Source organism: Octodon degus, unplaced genomic scaffold (genome assembly GCF_000260255.1).
Source record: "Octodon degus isolate 3935 unplaced genomic scaffold, OctDeg1.0 scaffold00045, whole genome shotgun sequence".
NCBI classification, from domain to species: domain Eukaryota; kingdom Metazoa; phylum Chordata; class Mammalia; order Rodentia; family Octodontidae; genus Octodon; species Octodon degus.
In genome coordinates, this window is record NW_004524621.1 from 7662953 (window position 1) to 7676954 (window position 14002).

At 44.5% G+C, this 14002-nt stretch overlaps 1 protein-coding gene across 5 annotated transcripts in view; it reads left to right on the forward strand.

The window, feature by feature from the left end:
* Positions 1 to 14002, forward strand: part of Pcnt (pericentrin) — a 114663-nt gene that overhangs the window by 96114 nt on the left and 4547 nt on the right. For all 5 annotated transcript variants that reach the window (XM_023715884.1, XM_023715885.1, XM_023715886.1 and 2 more), the window contains 5 exons: positions 4242 to 4471; positions 5437 to 5539; positions 7455 to 7628; positions 12523 to 12642; positions 13643 to 13875. In XM_023715884.1, coding sequence (XP_023571652.1) covers positions 4242 to 4471; positions 5437 to 5539; positions 7455 to 7628; positions 12523 to 12642; positions 13643 to 13875 — 860 coding nt within the window. The remainder of the gene's footprint in view (positions 1 to 4241; positions 4472 to 5436; positions 5540 to 7454; positions 7629 to 12522; positions 12643 to 13642; positions 13876 to 14002) is intronic.

The window sequence follows — 14002 nt, forward strand, 5'->3', positions numbered from 1 at the left end:
TGGTGTGTTTTTAATTGAGTTGAGGTTACTTGGCGTTCTGTATGCTTCAGTTACCTGAATGTCAGATTGTTTCCTCATATTAGGGAAGTTTTCTGCTATTACTTCTGCCCATATTTTTTTAGTGTCATTTGTATTGACTCCTTCTTTCTCATTGATGCCTATTAGACTCACATTGTTCATCTTTGCATCATCTTGCAGGTGATGGATTATTTTTTCCTGCTTCCTAGTTGTTTTTAAGAGATCCTTTCTTACTTTTTCACTAGCTGCACCAGCATCTGAAGATCTGAAACTCTGTCTTCACTTTCACTTAAATGGTTTTGCAAGCTTGTAATTGAGATTTTAATTTCCTCTATATCTTTTTGACTCTGCTTCATGTGATCTTTTTCATTCCTGTATGCTCTTTCAAGGAATCCATCATTTTTCTAATCTCCTCTATTTTTTTTTTTTTATCGATGTCTTCTTTAGAAGCAGTTATAAATACTTTTACTGCGGTGTTCTTTTCAGAGTGGGTTTCCTCCCTATGTTTCTGTAGTTGATTCTTTACTTCAGATGCTGAGTTCTGAGAATTCTTTTTTTTATTTCAGAAAATAATTCTGCTCTGAGTTCCTCTATTACTTTCTGCTGTTGCTTATTTACTATCAACGCTATTAATTCGTACAGTTGAGCTGAGCTAGTAGAAAATAATTCCACTCTGAGTTCCTTTATGACTTTCTGCTGTTGCTTATTTACTATCAATGTTATTAATTCATACATTTGAGCTGAGCTAGTGTCCTCTTCACTTGTTCTGGATGGGCATTGGGATTCCTCCATGTTTCTGCATTTGATTCTTTACTGCAAACGTTATTAATCAGGGATTTTTTTATTTCCAATGTGAGTTCCTCTTTACCTTTCTGCAGCTGTTTCTTTATTTCAGAAACCGTTGATTCATTGCTTTCCGCTATGTGATTCCCAATTTAGCTTTGGTAGTGTCCTCTGCACTTGTTATGGGTGGGCTTGGGTTCTGAAATTGCATTTTGCTGTTTCTCATTGTCATTTTGTGTAGCACTGTCTTCTGACCTTTGTTGTAGATGTTTGTTGTTGTTATAGCCTTAGCACCTACTGAAGTTCAGGTGTAGATCTACAAAGTTTGGATTTATCCAGCTGTGCCTGTGCTGGGTCTGGCTGCTGTGCTCAGTTCCTTCCTGTTGTTGCCTTGGGGGTGAACCTGTTGTGCCCCTCTGGCAGGATGTTCTGCTCCTGGACTATCTGGGTAGTTCTGTCCCCTATAATCTCTGCAGGGATTGCAGCTGAAGGGTTTCACCCCAGGCCTGTATGCCAGGCCTGAGCTGAGTCTGGAGGGGACAAGGTGGAGTAGGGGGGAGAGGCAGCTCTCCCACACACTCACTGGGCCTGGGCTAGGACTGGGCCTATGGGTTCCCGGAACGCGGCAGAATTTCGTACTTGGCGGGCGGGGTGGGGGAGGTGCTGCGGAGTGGTGGGTGGTGTCCCAAGGGGGTGGAAGAGTGTCTCACCCATGCTGTGCCTGGGCTGGGACGAGTAGGTCCTGCCGGCGCAGGTGGACTTTGATTTTTGGATGCATTCTGTGTCAAACAAAAACTTTTTAAAAAACACCTTCTCTGCTTGATTTTGTATTTTATGAAATTATAAAAAGATTAGTAAAACCATTGTCTGTTCTTTCTGAGGAGTTAGCCTGTAGTGAAGTACTAGAGGAGCATCTGTTTCTAAAAACAGCTCTAGGTTTCTGAGTAATACAAAGATAAATTAGATTCCAAGATGTTTGATAGTATTTTCAGGTGTGTATCAGAGATGTGCTTGATAGTTTTTAGTAACTTTATGGGATAGAATGCACATACCAGAAGATGCAGCTGTCATGGCAGTCAGTTTACGAAGTTCCTGTCACCCTAGGTGAAGACCTTCCTGAAGTTAGGTATACTCACTGTACCCTTTCCCAGCCCATCAGCCCCTACTCTGACCTCTGGCTATATTTCTCTTCAGGACGTAGTAAGTGGAACTCTGCAGTATGTGCCCTATGTGCCTGGCTTTCTTCAGATGGCAAGATGCCTTCAGGACTCATATTGTAGTGATTACTAAACATACTACATTTGAAGTAATTTTTTTTTTTTTTTGTTAAGAAACTTCCAAAATAATTAGTGTTTTATCACAGGAAATGATATAAACAGAGCTGGTGAGGTAGCTCAGCGGATTAAGCACCTGCTTAGGCAAGTGCAGAGACTGAGGTTCGATCCCCAGCACCACGTGCCACACCAGCCTTGCCCATGGGCACATTGAACCAGCCACCGAGACCAGGTATGGTGGCACACATTGTAATCCCAGCACTGGGAAGGCTGAAAATAGAAGGATCACTATGAATCCGAGCTGCATAGTGAGACCCTGTACCAAATACATAAATTTAAAAATTAAAAAAAGAATGGAAATGATATGAACAGAGTGGCACAATCTACGTGTATATCAAGCAGAAGAGGTTGAAGGCATACGTCTTGGGCATTGTATAGAGACGTAGGTGGGGCCTTTTCTGGAGAGCCAGTCCTGAGGACATTGGATGAATAGGAAGGTTGGGGTACCAGGGGCAGCCTGGGCAGCAGGATCCCCATCTCTTCTGTGGGCAAGTGTCATACAGGGATCCTCATGACTTGGCTGCCATTGCATCTGCCTGGGAAGAAGATAGGAGATATATATGCCAGTACATATAGTTCTCATCCTGGAAGCTCCCAAGCCATTTCCATGGTTTCTGGTTACATACTTGCATTTAACAAATAATGTCGTATTGCTGGAAAATAAATACAGACAAAACATCTTGTGTGTAGAGCTTCAAACTGCTCATGATGTGATTTTAAGGTGCAGGAATCTAGTGGTTATTTGCAGCAGGCCCAGGTGATCTGAACCATAGCGTTCTTCTCTGGTCAGGCAGATGGGACTTTTCTAGTGGTCCTTTCAGGGTCATAGTTGCCTACTCCAAATAGTACGAGTTTTAACTCTTTTCTCTAAGAAAATGGATAACAGTGTGTGTACATTGAGCTGACGTCACATGTGCTCCAGGCTTGTACCAGATCCAGAGCTGAGGGCTAGCCTTCTGTGGCCTCTTGTGGGGATCAAGTCTGGTTCTGAGGTTCTTGTCCCAGTGTGTGGTGCTTGCTGCAACTCAGTCCTTGAACTGTTCTGCCTTTTTCCCTCTCATTCCTTCCTGTGGAGTCCCCTGAGCCACCTTGTCTCTTTCTGCTCTGCCCTGGTGGGAGTTGGGCCCATGCAGGGAATCCAAGCACCTGCTAGTCATTTCCATTTTATGCCCCACAAGGACTATTTGCCTCTGTGATACTGGGGTGCTGGGTGGATTAACTCACTTGCACTTCACAGAAGGGCAGATCATAGCCCTGACTGCATCCTGGCTGATTTGATACTATTCCAGTAGCTCCAGATCTATGTGTATGCACACCTGCTTTTGTGCCCATGTTTGTGTTTATCTGTGTCTGTGTTGGCTTGTTAGGTGTGTGTGTGTGTGTGTGTGTGTGTGTGTGTACAAGTGTGAGAGGAGCTCACTCCTGCCACTTATGTATTGCAGGCTCCCTTGCAGACCCAATGGCCAGCCTGGGCCTGGTGGGTGGCATAGTAAAGATGGGGCTCTCATGGCTGAGTTAAAAGTTAAAAGTGGGCAGCGTCTCAGTTACTCTTCTCTCATTGCTGGGACAAATACCTGACACTTAAAATGAAGGAAGGAAAAATTTATTTAGCTCAGTTACTGGAAGTTTCAGTCCATACTCGGCTCTAAGGCAGAGTCGCACAGGGCACAGAGCATGAGTTCATGTTGGCAGCAAAGAGCAAGAGGAGCCAAGAGAAGAGTAGCAGCAGCAATGGCAACAGAAAATCTCTCTGCCTTAAATTGCATTCAGGCTATTGCCCCAGGCTGGGGGAAATACACCCGTAATACCAGCAGTACTGAAACCCTTAATCTCAGTGAATCATGAGTTCATCTCAAACTCTAGAAGCCCCCACCCCATGACTGCATGAGGCTTTGGAGGAACAACTAACTATAAACCATAACAGGCAGGTTAGGTGGTGGGATTCCAGGGAGGACCAAAAGCAGAGTGTGGCTATCTGCCACATACTCTTTCTGGTCCACAGTGGGGCTTCCTCTGTGCATTTCTGTACTGTGGGCCTTCAGCTCAATGGTAGCTTTGGAAAACTGACGCCAAACCTTCTCTGTTTTTTCTGCCATTTACCAACAGCGAGAATTAGAATTACAGTGCCAGCGTGATCAGCATAAGATTGAACAGCTTCAACAGACAGTGAGAGAACTGCAGTCAAAAGTGGAAGTGCCCCCGGGCTGTGGCCCCCACCTGGACTCCCTGGAGCTGGGCAGTGTCTGGGAACAGCAGCAAGGACTAGAGAAGATACGGCAGCAGCTGTTGTGTGTGGCTGGGCTCCTGACCAGCTTTGTCAGCCGTACAGTGGACAGGTGTGGGCATGTATTACCTAGTACCAGCTAGTATCCTGGCAGCATTGTCCATCTTGATTTTTTATGTGTGTGGTGCTGACAATTGAATGTAGGACTTCATACATGCTAGGCAAATGTTCTAATGGGGCCCATTAGCCTTTTTTGAAAATTTGAAACATTATCTCTTAGGAAGTTCTGAGGTTTTAGGCATCTTTGACTTTAGGGCCATGTTTTAATGAGCTCTTACTCAATCGCCCTTCCCATAAGTTTGGATGAATTAATGGGCCTGGCTTCCCTGAAGGATCCTGACAAAACTCCATTTTCTATGTTCTATTATTGCTACTGTACTTTTGACTGTGAGCTTCTAAGTTCTGTCTAGATTGGTTCTTTCCCTCACACCCAGAGCTCTGGGCCCAGGAGCCCCTCAGAGTCACTCTTACCTTTCCTGTGCCCCCCAGGGCTAGAGTACTATGTTTGGGTTACCCTGAAGTCTCTGAGGCTGCACAGCTGCAATCAGACTCACCTGTTATGGGGTTGTACCCACCACACTTTTTAAAAGCAGAAAAATCAATGTTGATGTTTGCCTTTTTGTGCACAGGAATTAAGTTTTCCTGTACATATTTTAAGTTTGATTCTACAACATTGTTTCTGAGTGGTTTTATTTAGAATGTAGAAAGCAGCAGTGCTAGGGTTTGGGTATGTGGGGGCCACCCTCTAGGGAGGTGACTGGGCCTCCCTAGATGGGCCAGATCTTCAGTCCATTCCACTGCAGGCCTTGCCAACCTGAGCCACATCAGAAGAGGGCTTCCCAGGCCCTGCTTTTACAGACCAGGTAGCAGTATGAAGAGGTTTGCCTGTGGCTAGGATGATCCACACAAGCAGAGCTGCTTGCTGTTTTTGTTTCTTCAGCAGTGTTCTTGCATAGCTCATGAAGACCGTCATTTAGAATATATATGAACCTTGTGAATGCTCATTTATCTTTACAGGACACTTAATGATTGGACATTATCCAATGAGAAGGCCGTATCATCTCTAGTGCAGACATTACAGGGGCTGAAGTCTGAACTGAACGTGTCTACCTCTTCCCAGGTATGGCTGGAAAGGTAACAGAACATCTTTCATCCCAAGAGTTCCTTCTGCCCACTCTGCACCTTCTCTGGGCCTGCTGTGCCCTGACAGATAGGGCTGAGGCTGACTGTTGAGAGGGACATCATGACAGCTTTCCAGTTTCATTATTGTTGGTTGGTGATTCTTCCTTTCCTCACTGAGTTTGCCACCTGGGTGAGCAGTCCTCTGCCACCTGTGACTGGTTGCCAGATGCCCTCTGGTGCACAGTGCATCATCTTTCAGGTTTGAATGTGCTGCCCACAGGGCTGTATGGCTGTTTGGACATGGCTGAAGCCACCCTGGGGCTGTGGGTCTGAGTGAGGGGGGAACTCAGTTCTGTTGGGGGCCCAGGAATCCTCTCACCCGACGGATGGATGGATGTCTGTCTTCCTGAGAGCTACAGTAGGAAATGAAAACCCAACCACCTAGGAGCTCCTGAGCTGAGTTCCCCATGAGCTCATTGGAGAACTCATGGGTCCTAGCTATGGGCCTACACACTGCCCAGTGTTCTGTGGCACTTAAACCATGACAGATCATGGTGTTCCACATGGTTTTGGGTCGGATGGCAGGGAAGCTACACTACTTGCTGCCACCTGCTTGTCCTCTGACCCTGCTTGCTGAGATTACTGGTGGTATATGTCCATTCTCTTGGGCTGTGGGTGACTGGGCCTCCCTAGATGGGCCAGATATTCTGATTATGGAGCTAATGGACCTTATTTTATTTTATTTTACTTTTTGCCAGAATTAGGGGTTTGAACCCAAACCCTTTTGCACTGAGCTACATCTTCAGCCCTTTTTATTTTTTATTTTGAGACAGGGTCTTGCTAAGTCACTATGTTACCCAGGCTGGATGTGATGTTGTGATCCTTCTACATGTTTTTTTTTTAAACTGGGGATCAAAACTCAGGACCTTTGCTTGCTAGCCAGGTGCTTATGCACTGCCTGTCCTGAGGTATTTATGCATTTGACCCCTTAGGATGTTACCTGTCATGGGGCTGGTGAGATGGCTTAGTGGTCTAAAGCACCTATCTAGAAGAAGCTTAGCAAAGCACAGGGACCGCGGTTCAATCCCCCAGCACCACATGCCAGCCAGCCCCGCCTCCTGGTGGGCTGAGCTGGCCACACACACACACACACACACACACACACACACACACACATAAATTTTTTAAAAAAAGAAAAAAAGGATGTTACCTGTCAATGTGCCACCTAAGTGTATGGTCCTATCAGAACAAGCAGAAAAGGTGTGCATTTTGTAGCAGGCCTGTACTATTCATGTAGTCCAATTTTGTTGTGTTTCTCCCCATCCCCCGGGGGCTGGCTCAGCCCACCCTGGGGGCAGGGTTGGTGTGGCATGTGCTGCTAGGGATCAAACAGCAATGCTGTCTCTGTGCTTGCCTAACACAGTATTTTAGACCCCTGAGCTATTTCGCTGGCCCCAGTGTAGTCCAGTTTTATACAAAGTATTTTGGAGAGGACTGAAAAGAAATGTGACTTGATGACTTTTACTACCTCCTATCCTGAAGATAACCTAGCTACACTCAACCCCACAACTGTCCAATTCCAGACATGTTTACAAGTACTGAAAACAACCAGTGACAGTTATGCACAATAGTATGCCTGCCTTTTTACAGTCACAACAAAATATTCTTTTTTTTTTTTTTTGGCAGTACTGAGGATTGAACTCAGGGCCTTGTGCATGCTAAGTAAATGCTCTGCTACTGGGTATGATCCTAACCCTTTATTATCTTGAGACTCACTGTCACTAAGATGCCCAATCTGGTCTCAGACTTGAGTTTCTCCTACCTTAGCCTCTTGAATACCTGGCATTGCAGTTGTACACCAGTGTGCCTGATTAACAAAAAATATTTTATAAATTTGTTCTCTCCTATTCAAGAAAAAAATGGCAGCAGAGCTACAAGTGCAACTTGTGGATGTGCTATTGAGAGACAATGATTCTCTCACGGAAGCCATCAGCACTGTGACCCAGGAGAAGGCAGAACTGTGCAGGGCTGTGTCCAGGCTTGAGAAGACCCTGAGGCACCATGTGCAGAAGGGCTGCATCCTGAATGTGAGTGTCCATGCCCCTCCTCCTGTCTTAGCCCCAGACTCTGCTCTCGGTTAGATTCCTTCCTAGTCTTTGCACATGTGGTCACTATCCTTGCCTGGTCCCTGTGGGCTCTGTCCCCTATTGCATGAAGTCTTGCTCAACGTCGCAGAATGTTCATTTGGGTTACTTGGATTATGGTGCACAACACTATACCCAGCCTAGAATGTTTACTGTCATAGCAATGACATTTCTACTTTAGTCACAAACATGCACATGTGTATCCCATATAATCCTGGGGAATTTGTTTGTATTCATAAAGGTAAACCTAAGAATATGATTATCTGTTCAAATTAATTTTTTTTTTTTTTTTTTTTTTTGGAACCAGGGATTGAACTCAGGCCCTTGTGTTTGCCAGAGAAGCGCTTATTCCACTGAGCCATCTCCCAGCCCCTCTAGATTTTTATTTGGCTCTTAAAATAATTTACAGATTTTCTAATAGTGTAGTGTCAAATCATTTTTTGTGATTTGCTGTACTTTTTTTATAATGAATACTTTAAAAAATTTATTTCATATGTGTACATTCTGATAACTGCATGAACACCACCATTACAAATGCAGATCAAGGTTGGCCCCCAAAAGAAGACAGCTGTAGGCTCCCACAGCAAGCAAACCCCATGCCACTGACCTAGGCTCCTTCCTGAATGTCAAACATCATATAGGAAAACCAAGGGGCATGTGGCTCCCTGAAAGGGGCACTTTTATTCTCTATTAGTTGGTCGATGCCCCCCGTGGATGGTCCCTTTTTATTTCTTTTTTTTTAAACATTTATTTATTTATTTATTTATTTGTGTGTGTGTGTGTGTGTGTGTGTGGTCAGCTCAGCCCACCAGGGGGCGGGGCTGGCTGGCATGTGGTGCTGGGGGAGGGATTGAACCGCAGTCCCTGTGCTTAGCTTAGCTTAGCTTAGCTTAGCTTAGCTTGTTCTAAGTAGGTGCTTTAGACCACTGAGCCATCTCACCAGCCCTCCCTTTTTATTTCTAAGTGGCGTTTGATAGGGTAGACAGGCTGCTAGAGGATGTGTGGGTTGTTTTTAAAAGGTTTTGATTGTTACAACTTTTCCAACAGACTTTACAGGGCTGTGCATAGACATGGGTTTTGATTGGTGAAAACACCGAAAGGGGCCCATGCTCATCCTCCCACCAAGAGTGAGTCCCAGGGATGATGACAGCTGTAATGTGGTGTCTCCATGTTACAGTGTACTTGTCCCCAATGATTCAAACTTTGGACATCTTTTTGTGTTTTTTCTGCTATCTGTGTATCTTTTTTTGGTGAAGTATCTGTTAAGGTCTTTTGGCTGATTTTGAATTAGATTTTTTGTTTTCATCCTCTTGAGTTTTGGGAATTGTGAGGGTGGGGTTTTATATATTCTGGATACAGCTCCTTTGTGAGGAATATGAACTATTTTGTATCAGCCCATGGTGATTTTTTCCTTCTCTGTAGTTTTCTTTGAGATGCAAAAATTCATAATTTTTATGGACTCCAGTGTGTTGGTTTGTCCTTATTGGATCATCCCAAGACTTTTATCATTTTACTGTCCAGATCTGTGGTTCTTTTTGAATTAACTTTTGTTCAGGGCCTGAATAGTCAGAATGATCATTTGCACATATATGTATGTCCAGTTGTTCTGTGTGATTAAACTGTCTTGGTATGTAGGTCAAAAATCCATCACAACACAGTGTATTACTTGTGGATACTTTTTCCTCCCCATTGGCTTATAAGTTCTCTGTCATTTACCATGTGCCTGAGTTATGAATGTTTATATCTTTGTATTGGGTAGTGTGAATTCTTCAACTTTTTTTTTTTTGTTTTTCAGATTGTTTGGTTGTTTAGTTTCTCTATGTTTTAGTGTAAGTTTTAGGATCCTGCTGGGTTTTTTTTTAATTGAAATTGTGTTGACTCTAGAGCAGGGTCGAAAGAGTTGGATGGGAAGGTAAAATGGTCCTATTGCTTTGTAAAATAGTCTGGTAGTTCCTCAAAAGGTTAAATAGTTACTGTATTACCAGCAGTCCCACCTCTAGGTATTTATCCAAGGGAAACAAAGACATGTCTGCATAAAAACTTGTGCATAAAATTTCACATCATCATTGTTCATTGGAAGCTGGGGGCTGGCAAAATTTGTTGGGTGGACTAAGCACCTGCTTAGGCAAGTACAGGGACCCGGGTTTGATCCCCAGCACCACATGCCACACTGGCCCCACCCCCAGGCGCACTGAGCTGATACTGAGACCTGGCGTGATGGCCCATGCCTGTAATCTCAGCACTAAGGAGGCTGAAAACAGGAGGATCACTATGAGTCAGAGCTTGTGTAGTGAGACTCTGTACCAAATACATTCAAAAAAAAAAAAAGGAAGCTGGACATGGTGGCACACACTTATAGTCTAAGCTCTTAATTTGAGAAAGAACCCTTATGTTCCTACTTTGCTTTTTTTTTTTTTTTTTTAATCCTCAATGCTGAAATGTGCTATGCTATTTTGTATATTTTGCTCTGGCCGTGTCATTTTTGTTGTTTAGTCTGTTAATAAAGTAGATTACGGAGCCAGGGAGATGGCTCAGTAGGACAAGCGCTTGACCGGCAAACGCAAGGATCTGAGTTCAATCCCCGGTTCCGCAAAAAAAAAATAGATAAATAAATAAAAAATAAATAAATAAATAAAGTAGATTACATAAACTTTTGTGCATTGACTGTATCTTATAGTATAGAAAATGCTCCACTCATTTATCATGTTTATTTCAGTTATATTACTGTTTATCTATATTATTTATTTGTGTCCGCACTGAGGCCTTCACACTGAGCTCCATTCTAATCTTTTTTATTTGGGGGCATATGATCTTGCTAAGGCTGTGGTTGAGCTTTGATCACCCTGCCTCAGCCTCCTGTTGTGTTGGGGTTGGCTTAATATTTTGTTGAGGATTCTGTGTGAGCATTCAGAAGGACTTTTGACTTTGGAGTTTTCTTGTGTTGTTTGTCTTATTTGGGTTCCTAAAATGAGCTGGGCCATATTTCCTCTCTTCTGTTTCCTGGAAGAGATAAAGTAGAACTGATAGGTTTTACTAAAATATTTGTTAAAAATCACCAGTGAACATATCTGGGCCTAGTGTCTTCTTTATGCAAAATTTTAATGATAGTAATGATATTTTTTGCTAGATACAGGACAATTCAGGTATTTCTTCTTGGGTAAGTTTAAAGTACTTCATGTCTTTTGAAGATTTGTTAGGCATCATCTTCATTGTGGGATGTGTGTGTTGGGTTGTTGTGCCCAGCGAACCAACCATGAGATTAGAAGATTGGAACTTTCATTCCCACTCCTGACCTACAGAATCAGGGTTGAGCTTATTGCCAGTGGGCCTCCCTAAGGAAGTGTCCATACAAATTCAAAAGGATAAGTTTCAGAGAACTTCAAGAACACTTTATGTATGCTGGGTCCTGGAAGGGATGCCCAGAGTGGGCACATAAGCCCCAGCTCTCCCATACTCCTAACCTATGCCTCTTGTCCACCAGGCTCTCCATCTGTCTTAAACCAGGACACTTAGTGTTCCCCGAGCTCTGTGAGCCACTACAGCAAACCAATCTGACAAAGCTGAGTGTCATGAGAACATCAGGTCACTCCTGGGAACTGTCTTGGGACTGAGTCTCATTCTGTAGATCTGCGTCATCTCAGGGAGCTGACATCATAACTGAATTCAATCATCTGGCACCCTTGGTGGGGAAGATGTTTTGGCAACCAAGAGTAAAGTGGAATGTGGTGTGTGGGTGTGTGTGTGAACGTGAAAAATACTTTCATTTTTTATTTTTTTTAAATCTCTCTGTGGGCCAGCCAAAAAGCTCAGCAGATTAAAGCGCCTGCTTAGGCAGAGCATAGTAGGCGGAGCCAGGGTTCCTTCCCTGGTGTACCATGCCCGCCCCGCCCCACCCCTCCCCTGGGGTGCACTGAGAAGCTGATTGAGATTGGGCTGATTGAGACTGGGTGTGGTGCTGTATGCCTGTAATCCCAGCTAGATATGTTTAATGAGCAAACTGAAGGTAGTCTGTGAATGAGCTGGAGCACCTTCTCCTTTATATTCAAGATGATTCAAGTTGCCAGCCTGGTTCTTTCAAGAAGTACTAGGCTATACTTAGTCAAACCAGTCTTAGTCAAATCAATCTTTGCCTCTGCCTCCTTAGGGCTGCCCAGGCTCACAAGCGTAGGCTTCTACCCTTCCCTGCAGGTGGTGCTGGCTCTTCCCGAGTGCCTGGTTCCAGAGACTGGATACAGGTCACTGACCACAGGCTGTGGTGGGAGGGGTGGGTTTTGGGCAGTGGTTACCACAGGCTCATCTTCCCAGTGTGCATTCCCCAGTGGTGCCCTGGAGACCCCTCTAGTCATGCTCAGCTTTCATGTGTGTGATTGAGACATTGCAGTAGGCTCTGTGTGGGCCACAGCTAGCATTCCCAGGAACAGAGAATATGAAGGTGTTTAAAGCTTAGGAGTTCTGAATTTGTGTTATTGACAGATATTGAGGTGTTTTTGTTTTGTTTTGACTAAAATACACCTTTTATGCAGCTCTCGGTAAATAGTGGGCACTAATTGCATAAGTGTTAACTATCTGATAACATCCCATAAGCTGGCACCACTAAAGAGATGATAAAGGTGAGGAAGGACACATGCATAGTGTTCATCTGCATTAGCACAGCTCCAGCTTGACCCTGGTATGTGGGACACATGTGCTGGGCCCTGCACAGACTCCCAACCTACCCTATCCCACCCTCATGAAAGGCAGTGGGGAAGTTTGAACTCCGCCTCCCTCGAGCTAGGTGATCACCTGAGACCTGCCTACTTAAAACAGCTCTGAATATGGCTGACTGTGTTTGTTACAGAGGTCCAGCAGGCCTGCATGGAGGCAAGATGGAGCCATTTCACAGAGTTTGCCTCGACACTCAGACTCTGGACAGCCCACACTGGCTACAAGTGAGGAAGCAAACACCTACAGTGTTAAAGTAAGCCCTGGCCCATGACCCATGTGGGTGTTGGGGATACAAAGTGTCCAGGATGCTTTTTTTTTTTTTTTTTTTTCTTCTGTATATTAGGGAAGGGTCTGCAGGGTGTTCAGAGTCTCACTATTAGATCAGACTCGTAGTGATTCTCCTGTTTACAGTCTCCCAAGTGCTGGGATTATAGGCGCACACCACCACACCCAGTCTCAGTCACTATTAGTGTACGCTGGGGCAGAGTCAGCACAGCAGACCCAGGGATAGAACCCTAGGCCCCTGCGTGAGCTTGCAGGCGCTTTAATCCACTGAGCTATTTGGCCTGACCCCAGGATGCTTTTTAAATTGAGTTGGTTCATTATAGGCAAAAGCCTTTTTCTGACCATGAGATTCTCATTAGCTGGATATAGGTGCCAACACAGAGCCAATGTGTGCCTCTGACGCTGGTCTAGCAGTCAGGTCCCTACAAAGACAGGAAGTTAGAAATTTCCATCTGAAGCTTGGTTTGGTGGCATGCAGACACTGTCTGTGCTTTTAAGCAGTGACCTTCTGCCACTGTGAAACCTCCCATGCTGCTGAGAAACCTGCCATTGATGGCTTTTGAGTGTAGCTCAAAAGGAGCCTACTAGAGGAAACAGTGATCAGTAGCATTCAGCCACTGATGCCTGTTTGAGTTTCCTGGCTTCACATAGTTGTCCCTGCCCATGGCAACTATTAAACCCCTGATGAGACCCCCACCCCTGCCCATACCGGATCTTCTTTGGGCGGAAATTCACAGATTCTTTCCTGGGCTTCATATGATGATCCCTGGGGAGTAGGTGATAAGCACAAGGGAGGCCGCTCGATCCCAGGGTGGTTGCTGGCTGTGGGTGTTGCGTAGAACTGGCCTCTGTAATGAAATGCTATAGCAAGAGCCCATCCAGCTCTTTGTAGAAGAGAGCAGTAGAAGTATGTCTACAGGGTGTATCACCAAGATGTCTTTGTTTCCTGTGATTTTTTTTTTTTTAAGATGGAAAAACTGTATCTTCATTATTTGAGAGCAGAGAGCTTTAGAAAGGCTCTGATTTATCAGAAGAAGTACCTGTTACTGTTGATTGGTGGATTCCAAGATTCTGAACAAGAAACCCTCTCAATGATTGCTCATTTGGGGGTATTTCCTTCTAAAGCAGATAAGAAAATGTCCACATCTCGTCCTTTCACAAGGTTCCGCACTGCTGTCAGGGTGGTCATCGCGGTATTAAGGTAAATCCTGCCACAAGCACTCAGTAGGCAGCACATGCTCTTGGTGTTTATTTTTTTATTTTTTATTTTATTTTATTTATTTATTTATGTGTGTGTGTGTGTGTGTGTGTGTGTGTGTGTGTGGCCA